The following is a 14,243-nucleotide window of genomic DNA, read 5'->3' on the forward strand; positions in this document are numbered from 1 at the left end:
GGTTCGGGTACTTTAACCCTAGATGGGCTGATTGTTCCTACCATATACTGCAATACCGTGAGCCCTCTTCATACAGCTTCAGCACAGCTTCTTGGCGCAGAGCGTGAAAAGGTTAATCTGTTTGTTCATGTATACTTTAACCCCTATGCGCTTCAGGACGTACTGTAACGTCCTGGTGCTGAAGGGGGTGTATGGAGAGAGCTCTCTCCATGCACAGCGGGTGTCTGCTGCATAATGTAGCGGACACCCGCCTGATACTGGCACCGATCACGACAATTAACCTGTTAGGTGCCAGGGTCAGGTTTGACCGCAGCTCTTAAGTTACCATTCTGCAGCCATCTTGCCATCATCGGTAGTATTGCAGTATATAGTATTAACAATCAGACCCTGCAGAGTCAAAGTACCCTGGAGGGTCTGAAATAATGGTAAAAAAAAAATTAAATGTCCAAATCGCCTAAATTGTCAAATCGACACTTTCCCCATTTTTTTTCATTCATAAATATTTGAATAAAGAATGAATGAACGGTCATATAGGTCCTATATTGATCTAAATTAAAACATCAGTATGTACCACAAAAAAAGACACCTTAAATAGGTCCAAACACCATAGGGTGAAGACACACATGGCGTTTTAAGGCCGTTTTTGGGCCGTTTTCAGATCGTTAAAAAAATGCATGCGTTTTCAAAAACCGCATGCGGTTTTAACGATCTGAAAACGCACTAACTAAAAACGGCCCAAAAACGGCCTAAAAACGCCATGTGTGTCTTCACCCAAAGTGTGATAAAGTACCGGTCTCAGAATTTGGCAAAATGGCAAATATTTTTAATGTACAAAAGTGTCAGTTTCACTGCACTTTTTTTCCAGCTTTCCAATGCATTGCATGAAATATTACATGGCGCCACTAAAAATTACAATTTGTCCCGCAGATAACAAGCCCTAACACATCTCTGTAAATGTAAAAATGTAAAAGGTATTGCTTTTGGAATGAGAGAAGTGAAAAAATAGAAAGGCAAAAAGTCTGTTCCCCCAAGACGGCCGTGTGAATGCACCCTAACAAGATTGACACAGATAACCTGATGTTTATACTTGCCTACCCGTCCCATCCTAAACAGCAATAAGCTTCTTTTGTCATATTTTAGAATGCCCAGGTTTCTGAGAAATAGAGCTTTGTAAAATATGCAGCTCATGGCTCAGCCAATTTTTATGCATGCCACCTCCAGCCGATTAACACGCCAATACTATGCTAAGAGAGCCGCAACACTCCAGGCTTATTTGCATATGTTGTAAAGCTCTATTTCTACGAAACCTGGGTATTCTAAAACATGACTGAAGAAGTTTATTGTTGTTCAGGATGGGACAGGGAGGTGAGTATAAACTTCTATCATCTTGTTATCTGATGGTAGATGTTCTTTAAAGGAAATCTACCATTTGATTTGATGCATTATGAACCACACATACCTTTAGAAAGTTGTAGCTACACTGATGCAGGCACATAACTTGTTTAATCCCTGAGCTGAGTAGTTTTGCTGGAAAAACAATTATAATAAATAAAGAATTATTATTAACATAATATTAATGTGATAAACACTTTACACACAGAGTTTTCTGAACTGCCCAGAAAGGACTATACAACCTGAGCTGGATGACTCATACACAGCAGTTGAGGGATTGTGCAGCGATTGATTACTTCCACCTGTCAGGCACAACACAGTGATTACATAATTCTCTGCAGCAGTGCATAACTAATGTGAGAGGAAAAGCACCAAGCCAAGCCAGCACCGAAGCAACAGAGCCTCATTATAATAATTTTATAATAGTTTTTTCCACTCAGCTCAGGGATTAAACAAGATATGTTTCTGCATCAGTGTTGCTACAGAATTCTAAAGCTATGTTTGGTTCACAATGCATGAAATCAAATGGTAAGTTTCCTTTAAATGAATTTTGCCATCAAAATTGAGCATGATAAACCAGGGAAACATGCTTATAGGTCCCAGCACCATGACTGTGGTAATCTTCTTATATATGTGATCTATGGCCTCCTTCCTCCTAAAATCAACTTTTAAAAGTATGCTAATGAGTCTGAATGGCTATTTGGGGTGGTTCCTGAGCCCCACTGCTCTGCTGCTTGATTTTGATGGTAGTTTTCCTTCTATTTCTGTTACAAATTGGAAACTATTTTGGAATAAAAGTTTCCTTTTAAATGGGTGCTGGCCTCTTCTCAGTAAATCTGTCCCATTAGACATGTCTTTGCATGTACCTTTGCCTCCTTTGAGCGCTTCAGAAAACACCTTGAAGTTGAGGGACACACAATACCAATGCCTTTATCTGTGTTATAGAATTCATGATGTGACTCTTATTTCTTTTTTCCCCGCAGGGAGATTTCAGGCACAAGTCTTCGTTTGTTATTTGAAATATAAATATATGTATATATATATATTTATGAGTCTTTGGGGAAAGGCACTGAAAAATTGCACTGCAAAGGGTGAAGTCCACACATCACTATGAACCCTTTCAATTTTGCCAAAGCATAACCTGTTTTCCCTCAGCTGATATACAACATCCTTGGCTTCTTTTGGGAACCTTTGTGGCTGAAAGATGAAAACAAGGAGTCAGATTGTTGAACAGTTACAGGGTCTACACCCAAGTCACATTACTACCAACACTGCCAAATATGTAAACCTTCTATTTTTTTTTAAGCTGACAGAAAATCTGACAGCTGCGCTGGAAATATTTTCTATAAACGTTTTTTTTATCTAGGACAAGAGAATTCCGTTTTTTTTACTTTTTCTTTTAGAATCCAAAGCACAGAAGCTTCAGCACTGAGCAGACTGTTTTAAAGTGTAATCTCACTTTTTTTGGGCAACAAATGAGGTGGACTTTTCGTTGCTCTACCTAGGCACAGAAAGACTGTCCAGATATTTTGGCTTTATGGTCAATTGATGTTTATATGTGAATGTAAATAAGTTTCTGATTCTCCTGCAGTAAGACAACTGCAGGTTGAGGATTAACATTGAAACTGAACTGATGTGAACTATTGCACTGCACCCCGGCTTTTTGGAGAACACTGCAGTGTCAAGCTGATCCTCCCTGGTCACAACATTTATTTATGAGGGGTTGGTTGCAGGATGGGATCTCTGAGAACTATTTTATATAGTGTTTAGTCATATAGTATTTGAACATAGCAAGTTTCAGTGTGTGGTGAACGCTTTCCAATGAAATCAGACATGATACTGAAAAGAAGTTGTTGACCTTCAGAAGGTTTGCTCATTACATCAGTACTGTTCTCATAACCCTTTGGTCATATTTTAAGATGAAGAAATTAAGCTGTAACTTTTGGGGTGCTGTTTTTTTGAGGTCACACCTCTGCCAAGGAGCCTTAGGGGGGCCAATAAGGTGTCTCTTTCCTGAGTACCATAAATAATCCATTGCAGCTCGGGGGTCCTGGTACAGATTTTTCATTGGAGCCCAGCAGCTTTCAGTTTTGCATTTGCCAAGAAACGTTCTCTTCTGTTTGCAAAAGCAGATTCTTTATCTCCCTACCAATAACCAACCTGTGCTTATTCAAAGAGAAGGATAATAGCGCTTAGAATAAGTCCAGCTCAGGGAATTTTGAGTGCAAAGGAGAGCTGCTCCTGAAAGCTCTAGATCAGACCTGGGCATTGTACGCCATGCAGGCGACATCCGGCCCTCTACTATCTCTGACCAGCTTGTGTGTGATTGTTCATTTAATAATGACGCAATAAGGTTCTCCACTTTTTCAATGAATTATTATTGTAATGTTTTATTTTCAGTTTTTTTTATGTAGTGAGAGGTTATATACTGTATAAAGTATATAGGTATTGGGTAGAATTGAGTATATTAGTATGGCTCTCTAAAACTGTTACAATTTCTCATGGGGGCCCCAAGGGAAAATTTAATTGCCCACCTCTGATATAGATCAAGTGATAAAGTGGCTAAAACGACGTTAGTGGTCTTGTTTTAAAGCCAATAATCCAACCTGATCTAGAGCTTTCTATCTAGAGTACTTGCAGCTTTCTATTCTGTTTTTATGGCAAAAGAGAGAAGGACTGTAGAGAATGAGCAGATCGCATACAGGGAGAGGAGAGAGTGATTTTACAGAATATGTTTTAAAGCGAAAAGAAAAAAAACATTTAAATGCTACACAAATATGGTGTCACTGTATCCATACCAACACAAACTGTATTCATTATTTGCAGCTCACAATAAAGGATACCAAAACCAGGTAAAAAAAGAGAAGTGAAGAAAAAAATGGACCCTAAACTGGTATAAATAAAAGCTACAGGTCAATTCCGCATGTCAACAGAAAAATAAGTGTTATAGGTCTCTGGTCTCTGCGGAAACACAAAAACATATTATTTTGTAAAATAAAAGCGTTTTTAACTGCATAAAAATAAAAGGTAACATAAAAATATATCAATTTGTAATCATAACTCATAGAAAATGTATTATTTTTACTGTACAAAGAAAGCTTTGATAGTACATTCTGCAAAACTACCATGAAATCACCTTTTTTTTCCCATCCACCACCTGAAATCCATCTATGTGAAGAATTCTTGTTCATCCACATTTTATATGATCTTATTGATAAAAAATAAATATCTATGATATAAATGCCAGATGGATGTAACATTTTTTAGACACCATTCACAGATAAGTGAATTTCACATTCCAAAGTATTTCATACATATTGCAAATTATCATATACGGAGAAAGTATAGAACAGTGGAACTTTCTCAATACAGACAGTCCCCTACTTAAGAACACCTGACTTACAGATGACCCCTAGTTACAAAAGGACCTCTAGATGTTGCTAATTTACTGTAGTTTAGCCTTGGCTACGATAAACAGCTATGACAGTTATCACAGGTGTCTGCAATGAAGATTTAGTGTTAATCCTGATTCTTATGACAACCCAACATTTTTAAAATCCAATTGTCACAGAGACCAAAAAAAATTTGGCTTGGGTTACAATTATAAAGAACACAGTTCCGACTTACATACAAATTCAACTTAAGAACAAACCTACAAAACCTATCTTGTACATAACCCGGGGACTGTCTGTATGATTAAATAACATTAATGGAAAACTACCATCAAAATCCAGCATGATAAACTACTTCCTCATAGATCCAGACACTGGGACTATGGTAATCTTATATGTGTTATCCATGGCCTCCTTACTTCCAGGAGGGAGGGAGAAGTACTGAGGAGGCAGAGAGACAGAGTAATAGCCTGTGAAGACAGAACACGGAGGGGATATGGTAACAACCCCCACCCCCAAGAGCCCTTCTGGCTCACTATAATACTTTCAAAAGTTGGTTTTAGAAGTAAGGATGACAAATATATTGTTGGATCTATATATCTTGTATCTGAGTGAATTAGAGAATGTGTTATTTTGTTATCCTGAGTACATACAAGAAACTTGTCTTCGTGGGAATACTCCTTTAATACTTCATACCATCTTAACACATGGAGAAATCATGGATAGACTTATCAGCTTTTTATCAATCAGATGTCAGTGTGAGTGCAGGAGAGGATGTGTATTTGTAAACACTACTGAAAGATGGGTTCTCAATGGCTACAGCAGTGACTGTCTAAGTGGTCATTTTATCAAAGGACCAAAAAGAAAAAGGCAACAGATACACCCTTATTTTTTAACATGTTACCGCTCCATGACGTGCTAATAATAAAATATTAATAAATAATTCCTTAATATACTGTCGCGCACACAGATATTGCAGCGCTGCACAGAGCTTGCCAAATCGCTCCCGCTCTCCAGCAACACCATTTTACTTTAGTCATGTGCTCCTCTCTCCAGCGACATTACTCTTTCTGACACTCTACTATGTCCTGTGTATTCCCCATGTGTTCAACCTTCCATGATCACATTGTTATCTGTTACTCCCATCATCCGCCTGTTTCATGATCAAGGATGCACGCGTCTGAAGCGCGTTGGAAAAATCGATGTGTCTACATATGTCTTTTGAATGAAGCACAAATAAGGAAAAAGATATTTAACCAATTCCTTGGTCTGTGGGATTTGAGCTGGAAAGAATCGTTTGTACATTGTGACGCCCTCAAAGTGGAATGAGGATCCGTGCTCTCCCCATACAAGATAAATACATGTGGTTGGAGCTGAAGATTGCCCTAGTGGCACTTGTTACATCATCCGCCTGTCCCTTCTGAACCCAAACAAACTTTTCCGTGAACATAAGAACGTGCAAAGCTTCCACACCTCGCCCAAGTAGAGTGCTTGTGCAGCAAATTAGGAGTACTCCAGTGGTGACTGTCTTCACATGAAAACTCGCCTTCGGACGAATACAGGAGAAACGCCACGCACCTCGATAAGGATAAAAAGTAGCTTCTTTATTTGTTATCCATTTAAAACACGACGTAGGTAGGCTACAGACAAGAATAATGCCTACGTGTTTCGGAAACAGATTTCCTTAGTCATGGCTTTTCTGTGTGCTGTGCTAGCGTTACTCTATGCTGGATGTACTTTTCAGCTTGCAGTGTGATTAGCGCCACACTGTTCTCTTTGTACTGGTGGTTAGGTATCCGGATTACTAGCTAGGTGCACTTGTAGCGCATTTTTGCACAGTGTACGCAATTGTTTTCTTTATTCACCTGGTATAATCTTTTTCCAGATTTCCACCATCTATGAAGTGCGGCATGCACTTGGTATAATTTTTTCCTGTACACCATATAGGACTTCTGTGGAAGAAGTGCTTGGGACTTCAACTGGCCCCATATGGGTAGCTCAAAAACTATGCCCCTCCCAGACTTTATGGGCCACTCTGGAATACAGTGCACTTCATGGGCCACCCTGGACACGTCAGGGCTCAAAGCCGTGGACTTTTTTTAGATTTTTCTTTGTTGATGAGTTAAAGGACTGCTATCGTCCATTTACCTGATGATATATGTGTATAACTCTCCTCCTCATCCTGGAGTGAATCTTTTTTTATTATAATTGAGAATGGCCACATTTCATCAAAATAACATTTTATAAAATATTCAAATCAGCCGGTGAAGTCACCTTCTCTCTCTCTACAAATCTTTGCCGTCAGGGCAAGGAAAGATACTCTCGCACTTTCCCAAGATTTTTAGAGCTCTCTGAATGCTGCATAGGCGGTGCCAGGACATCCACTCTACCAGGGGTAGGATGGGGAGGTGATTTATACACATCTTCCATCTATTAAACTGATGATAGATGTCCTTAAATGAATTTGATGATATTCCAGACAAATCTATATGCTGCACAATATATTGCCCAAAATACAGAAATATTCGGGCACATCCGGGTACACATATAAGTTAAGGGTATATGAAGGGAAGGGCTCCAGATTACATCCCTCAGAATGCCCCCCTTTCCTGGGTATTACTGCAAAAATATTTGTTGCACCCACTACTGGACAAGGGCTGCCACCTCTACCTGGACAATATTTATACCAGTGTTGCACTATTGAAGTGCCTCGCATCCAGAAAATCTGCAGCATGCGGACATACGGAACTGTAAGACGAAATCAAAGAGGTCTCCCGAAGTCACTGCTTGGGGAAAAACTAAGAAGGGACAAGAGCCGGCCAGCGACTCTGCATTGTCTATTAAGTACAAGAGAGAGGTCCTTGTATTAACAACAATACATGGGCACACCAGCACCCCTGCCCCTGCACGAGGTACCAGTACAGAAACCCCCAAACCTGACTGTATATTGGACTATAATAAGTACATTAGAGGGGTTGACTCGTCAGACCAGGTGCTTTAGCCCTATAGCACTATGCGGAAATCGATGGTGTGGTACAAGAAGCTGGCCATGCACATCATGCAGATGGCACTGTATAATGCTTATAATATTGATGTGCAGGCCAGAGGGGAATTTTCCTGGATTTTCAAGAGGTGGTAGTCAAGCATTAGATAATTAGATTTTTCAAGATGCCAAAACAAGGGGCATTTTCCACTTCGGCTATTTGTTGTTACGGGGTTAAACCCCGGGAATAACCATTATTATATTTTTACAGAACGGACATTTTGGGATATAGCAATACATTAACTGATCATGTTTTTTACGGTTTATTTATATCCTTTCTAGGATTTTTTTTTACTATTTAACTTTAACCCTACGTTGTCTGATTGATCCTACTAGTGTAGACCGTGTTAGCCATGAAGAGCAGAAGAGTGAATAAATCAGGTGATACCTGGTGATGAAGCTGAGTATATTTGAGGGTGAGCTTTCGGGAATACTCGTTCGACAGATATGATGTTATGTATGAATCAAAAATTCACAGAATTTTATTCACACTAGGCAGTGATCATCAAAGGATATTAAATAAAACTTTAAACGACAGATTGATAAATACAGGGACATCTTATTTACGACAGGATGACGGGGGGGGGGGGGGGAGGTCATGAAGCTGGCATGAATGTTAAGACCACTTTGTAAGGTGTTGAATCTCTGCATTTATACCGCCATTCTTTCCTTTCCCTCTGTGTCTTAAAATGTCCCATTAAAATAGTAATCTGCAAATCTTCCATAGTGTGGTCCTCTCTGGAGAAATGTGCAGCCACTGGCAGATCTTTCCTTTCATTTTTAATATCAGATCAGTGCGAGTTCATAAGCTGATGGAGCCTCTGGCCTGTTTCCCCAACATAAAGGCCCGTGGTTGGACACTGCTGACACATAATAAGGTAGACCACATTAGAAGACCTGCAGGAAAAGGTCCCATTGATCTTATGTACCTGCTGTGATTGAGGTATAGGTACATGGTCATCCGTACAGAGTTTTTTTTTTTCATAGAAGGCTTATCAAGCTGTCTGAAAGTCAGAATATTTCTAGTTGCCCATGGCAACCAATCACAGCTTCCCTTTAAAATATTCATGAGCACTGGTAAAATGAGCTCAACAGTCTCAACAGAAAGTACAGAAACAGGCTGATGGCAGGGAAAGGCTGGTAAAAGAAGGATGGTTTGTAGTGCAAAAACTTCTCCTTTAAAGGGGTTTTCCCATCAAGCAAGGCTGATCTCTGGGGATCTCAGCGATGAGACTCCAGAGATCACAAGAAGGGTGGAATCCGACGGGGTCCCAGGTACCTCTGTTGGACCGCTCATCGCTCCGCTAGATGAATGGAACATATGGCTGCGCATGAACGTTCTGCTGCATCTATATGGAGCTGACGGAGATTGCTGAGCGTGATGCTCCACGAACTGCGCCAACTCCATAGAGAGGATTGGAGCAGAACAGTCATGCACAGCTGTCTGCTACATTAATCTCGGGAGTGACGAAGGCTCTGACGGAGACCCCCAAGCAATAATCTGGTTCTGTCTCTCCAAAAAATCTTCCTCCAAATTGACCCAGAACCCTATTTATTAACTTTCAGGAACTGCCTCTGGAATGTTCTGTGATCTCTGCTGCATGCCACCAGGTGCTCTGAAGGTGTAAACAACAATTTAAATAACATATTAAGATGCAGAACACAGAGCTCAGTATATACCAACATTGGCCAGTAGATGGTGCAGATGTTACACACATATACAGCCTATAAAGGAGGTTATCTACAGATAATCAGGAAAGCTGGGCTTCCCTGCCAGGTCTGCCATAAGGCCAATATTTATACAGTAAATAATGTCTATAAGTTGTAGCTCCAGCTTTCTACCTCTGATCTGTCCTGATCTTCATCTTGGTGGCTCCTCGAAGATCACAATTCTTCTCCATAAGTTACAGAACTTTGATAACTTCTCCGGCCACAACTTATTGCTACAGAATTCACCACAAGACGTCTGTGCAGCACTTCCCCAAACTGCGTCCCTAAAAACACCACAGTCACTTACAGTATAATGTCACATGGATAAAAACTCTCGTAATTTATATATACGGTTCCCCCTTAATTGTTATACAGCAACAACATCCTCTTATTAAATTATGTTTATTTGCATTTAATATTTAGCAAAGCAGTACCCCCATTAATTCATATATAACCCTGCTCCCCATAAATAAAGTAGCAGAGCAGACTCCCTCAGGAATCCATATGTAGTCAGCAGTGCCCTAGCAATTAATAAGTAGCATTGCAGCTCTTACAAGGTAATTTAGCTAATAAATATGCTATTCAGCAGCCCCCAGTTAGAAAATGAGAATTAGACTCACTGTCCACCAAGTCCACCATGACAGCCCCACCTGGAGGTTGCTCCTTATCTCTGTAGGTACAGGGAGTGAGAGAGTTAAAATTTGCCTCTCACCCGAACCCCTCACCAGAAATCACCCCAGGAAAAGGTTGAGAATATATATATATATATATATATATATATATATATATATATTTAGAGGAGGGAATAATCGAGGGGGCTGTCATGGTGCACTTACGGAAACCAAATTAACGGTGAGTCTAATTCTCATTTTCCGTTGCATCCCCCATGACAGCCCCACCTGGAGAATTACTTAGGGAGGGATGACCAAGGAGATGGAGTATTTGTAATAGTATAACGATCTGAGATGGTATTAAATAACCACCTCGCAATTGACACTTTTGAAGATTTCATGCCTTTATTTTTTTCCCCTAAACTGTATTAGAAGGTTAGGGTCTAGTAACTTCTAGATATTGTATAACTGCTCTTTTTACTAGCATATTCCATTCTCTTTCCTTATTGTTTTTTGGGTCAGTACAAAAAGAGGGTAGAACAATGTCCTGATTTTTATGAAAGTCCAATTTTGAAGAAATAATGGATCATGTTTTAATTTGATTCTGTCTTCTAGTATGTTAAGAAAAGGTTCTTTAGATGATAAAGCCTGATTTTTTCCTATTCTGCAAGCAGATGTTATTGCTATAAGGAATGCTATTTTCATTGTCAGGTGTTTTATATCAATGGACTGGAGTGGCTCAAACAGAGGATTGGAGAGTACAATTAGTACTAAGGATAGGTCTCATGGTGGGATAATGGATCTTATTGTTGGTCTTAAACGGGTATTCCCACAAAGACAAGTTTCTTATATGTACTCAAAATAACAAATTCTCTAATTCACTGTTATTAACAAAAATACAGCATTTCACAGATCAGTCCTGCTGTACACAGTTTCAGTTGCCCCTAGATATGACCCAGTAACTTCTGACTTAGGGTTGGGTGGCACCATCTTGGATTTGTGTATCTTTTTGTTCTGAGCCTGTAGCCCCGACACCTGCACGGTGCCCAGAAAGGTAAACAGACATTCCCTTACTTCCTGCCAGCAAACACATTGTGAGGAGAGAGAAGCTACAAACTACAAGGAGATAAGTGATCTGCGGGGAAGGGGGAGGCAGGCACATAACTGTGAGATGTAGCAGTGCTGGCAGTGTAAAAGTCTGTCAGCCTCTGTCTGTCATGCATCTGTGTAATAGGCATCTCATGCATCTCTCACCTGTCTCATCTCTCCTTCTATGGGTCAGTGTGTTAGTACAATGTCAGATGCCAGATGAAAATGTATATACACCTTGTACCGTGATAATCTAACCACATTGTCATCCCACAGAACTAGATGGAGTATAATGTGTCTGTTTAGAGAGCCCACACCCTGGGATTTTGCACTGAGCAGCCTAGGCAGTGATGGGAGGTAAACAGCAATAACACCGAATAAAATTGTAAAGTAAGGGGTTAAAATCATCTTTATTGTGTTAACATCACTAGGGGATTGAAATGGGAGCATATTCTTTCATGGGAAAACCTATTTAACCTGTTACACCCCTGATAAATGTACCCACGGATGTTCAGCCAGGGGGGTTTTGATAAAAAGATATTTTGGCCTTAACTATTTACCTTTAAGGCATTTGGTTTAAGACCTTTGGAAAAACCCGGTTGTAAAAATTCCAGGATCTGGGATATGTTTGGCTTCTTTTGATCTGGGTTCCTATCCTGGTACCAGCTTTAGAATCTCTTTCAGATATTTACGTAAATTGCGTTAGTTACTGGTTTTCTACTTGCCACTATGGTATCAATCACCTTATCTGAAAGGCCTTTGCTTTTTAGTACCTTCCTCTCAGGATCCATGCAGCTCATTTTAGTTTGATGACATCTGGATGATGGAGTGGTTCCTGAGATAGTAGATCTGGTCTTTCCGGTGGCAGTATGTGTCTTCCAGAGACATGTTCCTTATCACAGAGAACTGATTCCTTTCGGGCCAATAAGGAGAAATCAGCATTAGCTTTGTCTTTTCTTGGCAAAGTTTCTGTAAGATTTTCAGCAGAATTGGAATTGGGGGAAAGGCATATGTCCCATTTCTGGGATAGTGCATCGAGACCCAATGGAGGATCTTCAGGGTTTAGGGAAAAGAAAAACTTTACCTTCATGTTCTCCTGGGAGGTAGGTCTATTTGAGGCCTTCCCCATTTTGCTGTTATTTGAAGGAAAATTTCCTGGTTCAAGGACCATTTGTGGGGTTCTAGCTGAATACGATTTGGCCCCATTGCCCCTGAACAATTCTGTTCCCTAGGACTGCTCCCCATCCCGTTAAACTGGCATCTGTTCTCATTACAACTACTGGACAGGAGTCCCAGAATATCCCTCTAAGTAGGTGTTCTCTTTTCCTCCACCACGTCAGATTTACTTTTACATTGTGGGGAATTACTACTTTGAAGTCTAGGTGTAGGTGGTTTTTGTCCCATACTGACAAGATCCAATTCTTAAGATTTCTGGTCCGATTTTGATGCCATCTCACACTCTGTATACCTGACGTTAGAGATCCCAGTAGTCTCATTGCTGCGCAAATTGTGCAGACCCTCTATTTGAGAAAAGATTGTATCTGAAGACTTATCTTTTCTATATTTTCCATGTCCTCTTCCTTCCCCTGGGCTGTTACACATGTATGCATCTGATCACATGAAATCACAACATGCCTCCATCTACCTTAGATGATATCACCCTGGTCATATGACAAGAAGTGCCCAATGGTGTAACAGAGCTCTCTCTCTCTGTATTTCACAAAGCATTATAACCTAGAAGTGAGACCTGTCAATCAAAAACAAGGAGACAGGTCAATGCAAGTAATATTTACTATGCACATCCATTGTGTTTTGTCTCCGCGTCCGCAAATGAAAACTGAAGGTTAAACATTGCTCTGAAAATAACAGACCTGGTTTTTCAGCCTCATCAGTGAAAAAAAAAAAAAACCCCAGATGTGTCATTAGGATCCTTTGCCCGTGGCCCGTAGAAAGATAGAACATGTCCTATCCTTTGACGGAACACGGCCTCGTGTGCTGTGTATTCCTATGGAGAGGGGTGGGGGTGAGCAGTGCTCATCCCGCTACCCTACCCAGTGCCGATGTATGCCCGCTGTACTACGGTACGGCGGGCATACATTGTGTGAATGTAGCCTTAGAGTGATGGACTCACATCAAGTGCGGTGCATATAAGTTTACAAACTGAGCTTTGTAACATTGCAACCATGGAAAAGAACTATTTAGGGATAAGGGCAATGCTTTTTAATCATAGTTAATAGTCCAGAGGCTATGTGCACATGTCGTGGATTTTAGTGCAGAAAATCTGCTGTATAATATAAAAGCAATAAAGTGACTGGATTTGGAAAAAGTAATTTAGGCAATGCGTTTTTTTCCACACAGAATTTAATACCTGAGTGAAGTTGGCCCCCCACCTTGTTCAAATCAAACAAAATTGGTGTCAAACGTTTGTGCTACGTTTGTGCTGGTTTGTGCAGCAAAAATTTTTGTTTGTGCCGCCATTGTTTTCGAGATTTTAATGAAAGTTTCCAGAGGTCATCAGAGGTCAACCAGCCCCCCCACATTGCCCAAATCAAACAAAACTGGTGCCGAACAATTCTGCTACGTTTGTGCTGGTTTGTGCTGCGCAAATTTTTGTTTGTGCTGCTTTTGTTTTGAATATATGAACAAAAAATTCAAGTTCAAAAGTTCAAGCAGCCCCCCCACATTAACCGAATCAAACAAAACTGGTGTCAAACGTTAGTGCTACGTTTGTGCTGGTTTGTGCAGCAAACATTTTTGTTTGTGCCCCTATAATTTTTAAGGTATGTTCAGGTGTTTGAGGTGTTTAGGATGAACTGGTTAAAAACAAACCTAGTGACACTTCCCTGGCTTGATCACCAGGGGGAGCTAGCAAACACATTGTACTTTGGAAGAAATGAACTCTGATGACCTCTGCAAAAAAGTATGAATATATTAAAAATGATAGCGGCACAAACGAAAATTTTTGCTGCACAAATCAGCACAAACGTAGCACTAACATTTGACACC

At 40.2% G+C, this 14,243-nt stretch overlaps 1 protein-coding gene across 3 annotated transcripts in view; it reads left to right on the forward strand.

Annotated features, from left to right (window-relative positions):
• Positions 1–14,243, forward strand: part of JAM3 (junctional adhesion molecule 3) — a 397,725-nt gene that overhangs the window by 29,806 nt on the left and 353,676 nt on the right. For 2 of the 3 annotated variants that reach the window (XM_072156769.1, XM_072156768.1), the window contains one exon: positions 2,376–4,199. The exons of the other annotated variant lie outside the window; for it this stretch is intronic. Coding sequence is in view for 1 of the 2 variants with exons in the window: in XM_072156768.1 (XP_072012869.1) it covers positions 2,376–2,411 (36 nt within the window). In the remaining variant the exon portion in view is untranslated. Of the gene's footprint in view, positions 1–2,375; positions 4,200–14,243 lie in introns of those variants that run through there. 3 annotated transcript variants of the gene reach the window in all.

Source organism: Engystomops pustulosus, chromosome 6 (genome assembly GCF_040894005.1).
Source record: "Engystomops pustulosus chromosome 6, aEngPut4.maternal, whole genome shotgun sequence".
NCBI lineage: Eukaryota > Metazoa > Chordata > Amphibia > Anura > Leptodactylidae > Engystomops > Engystomops pustulosus.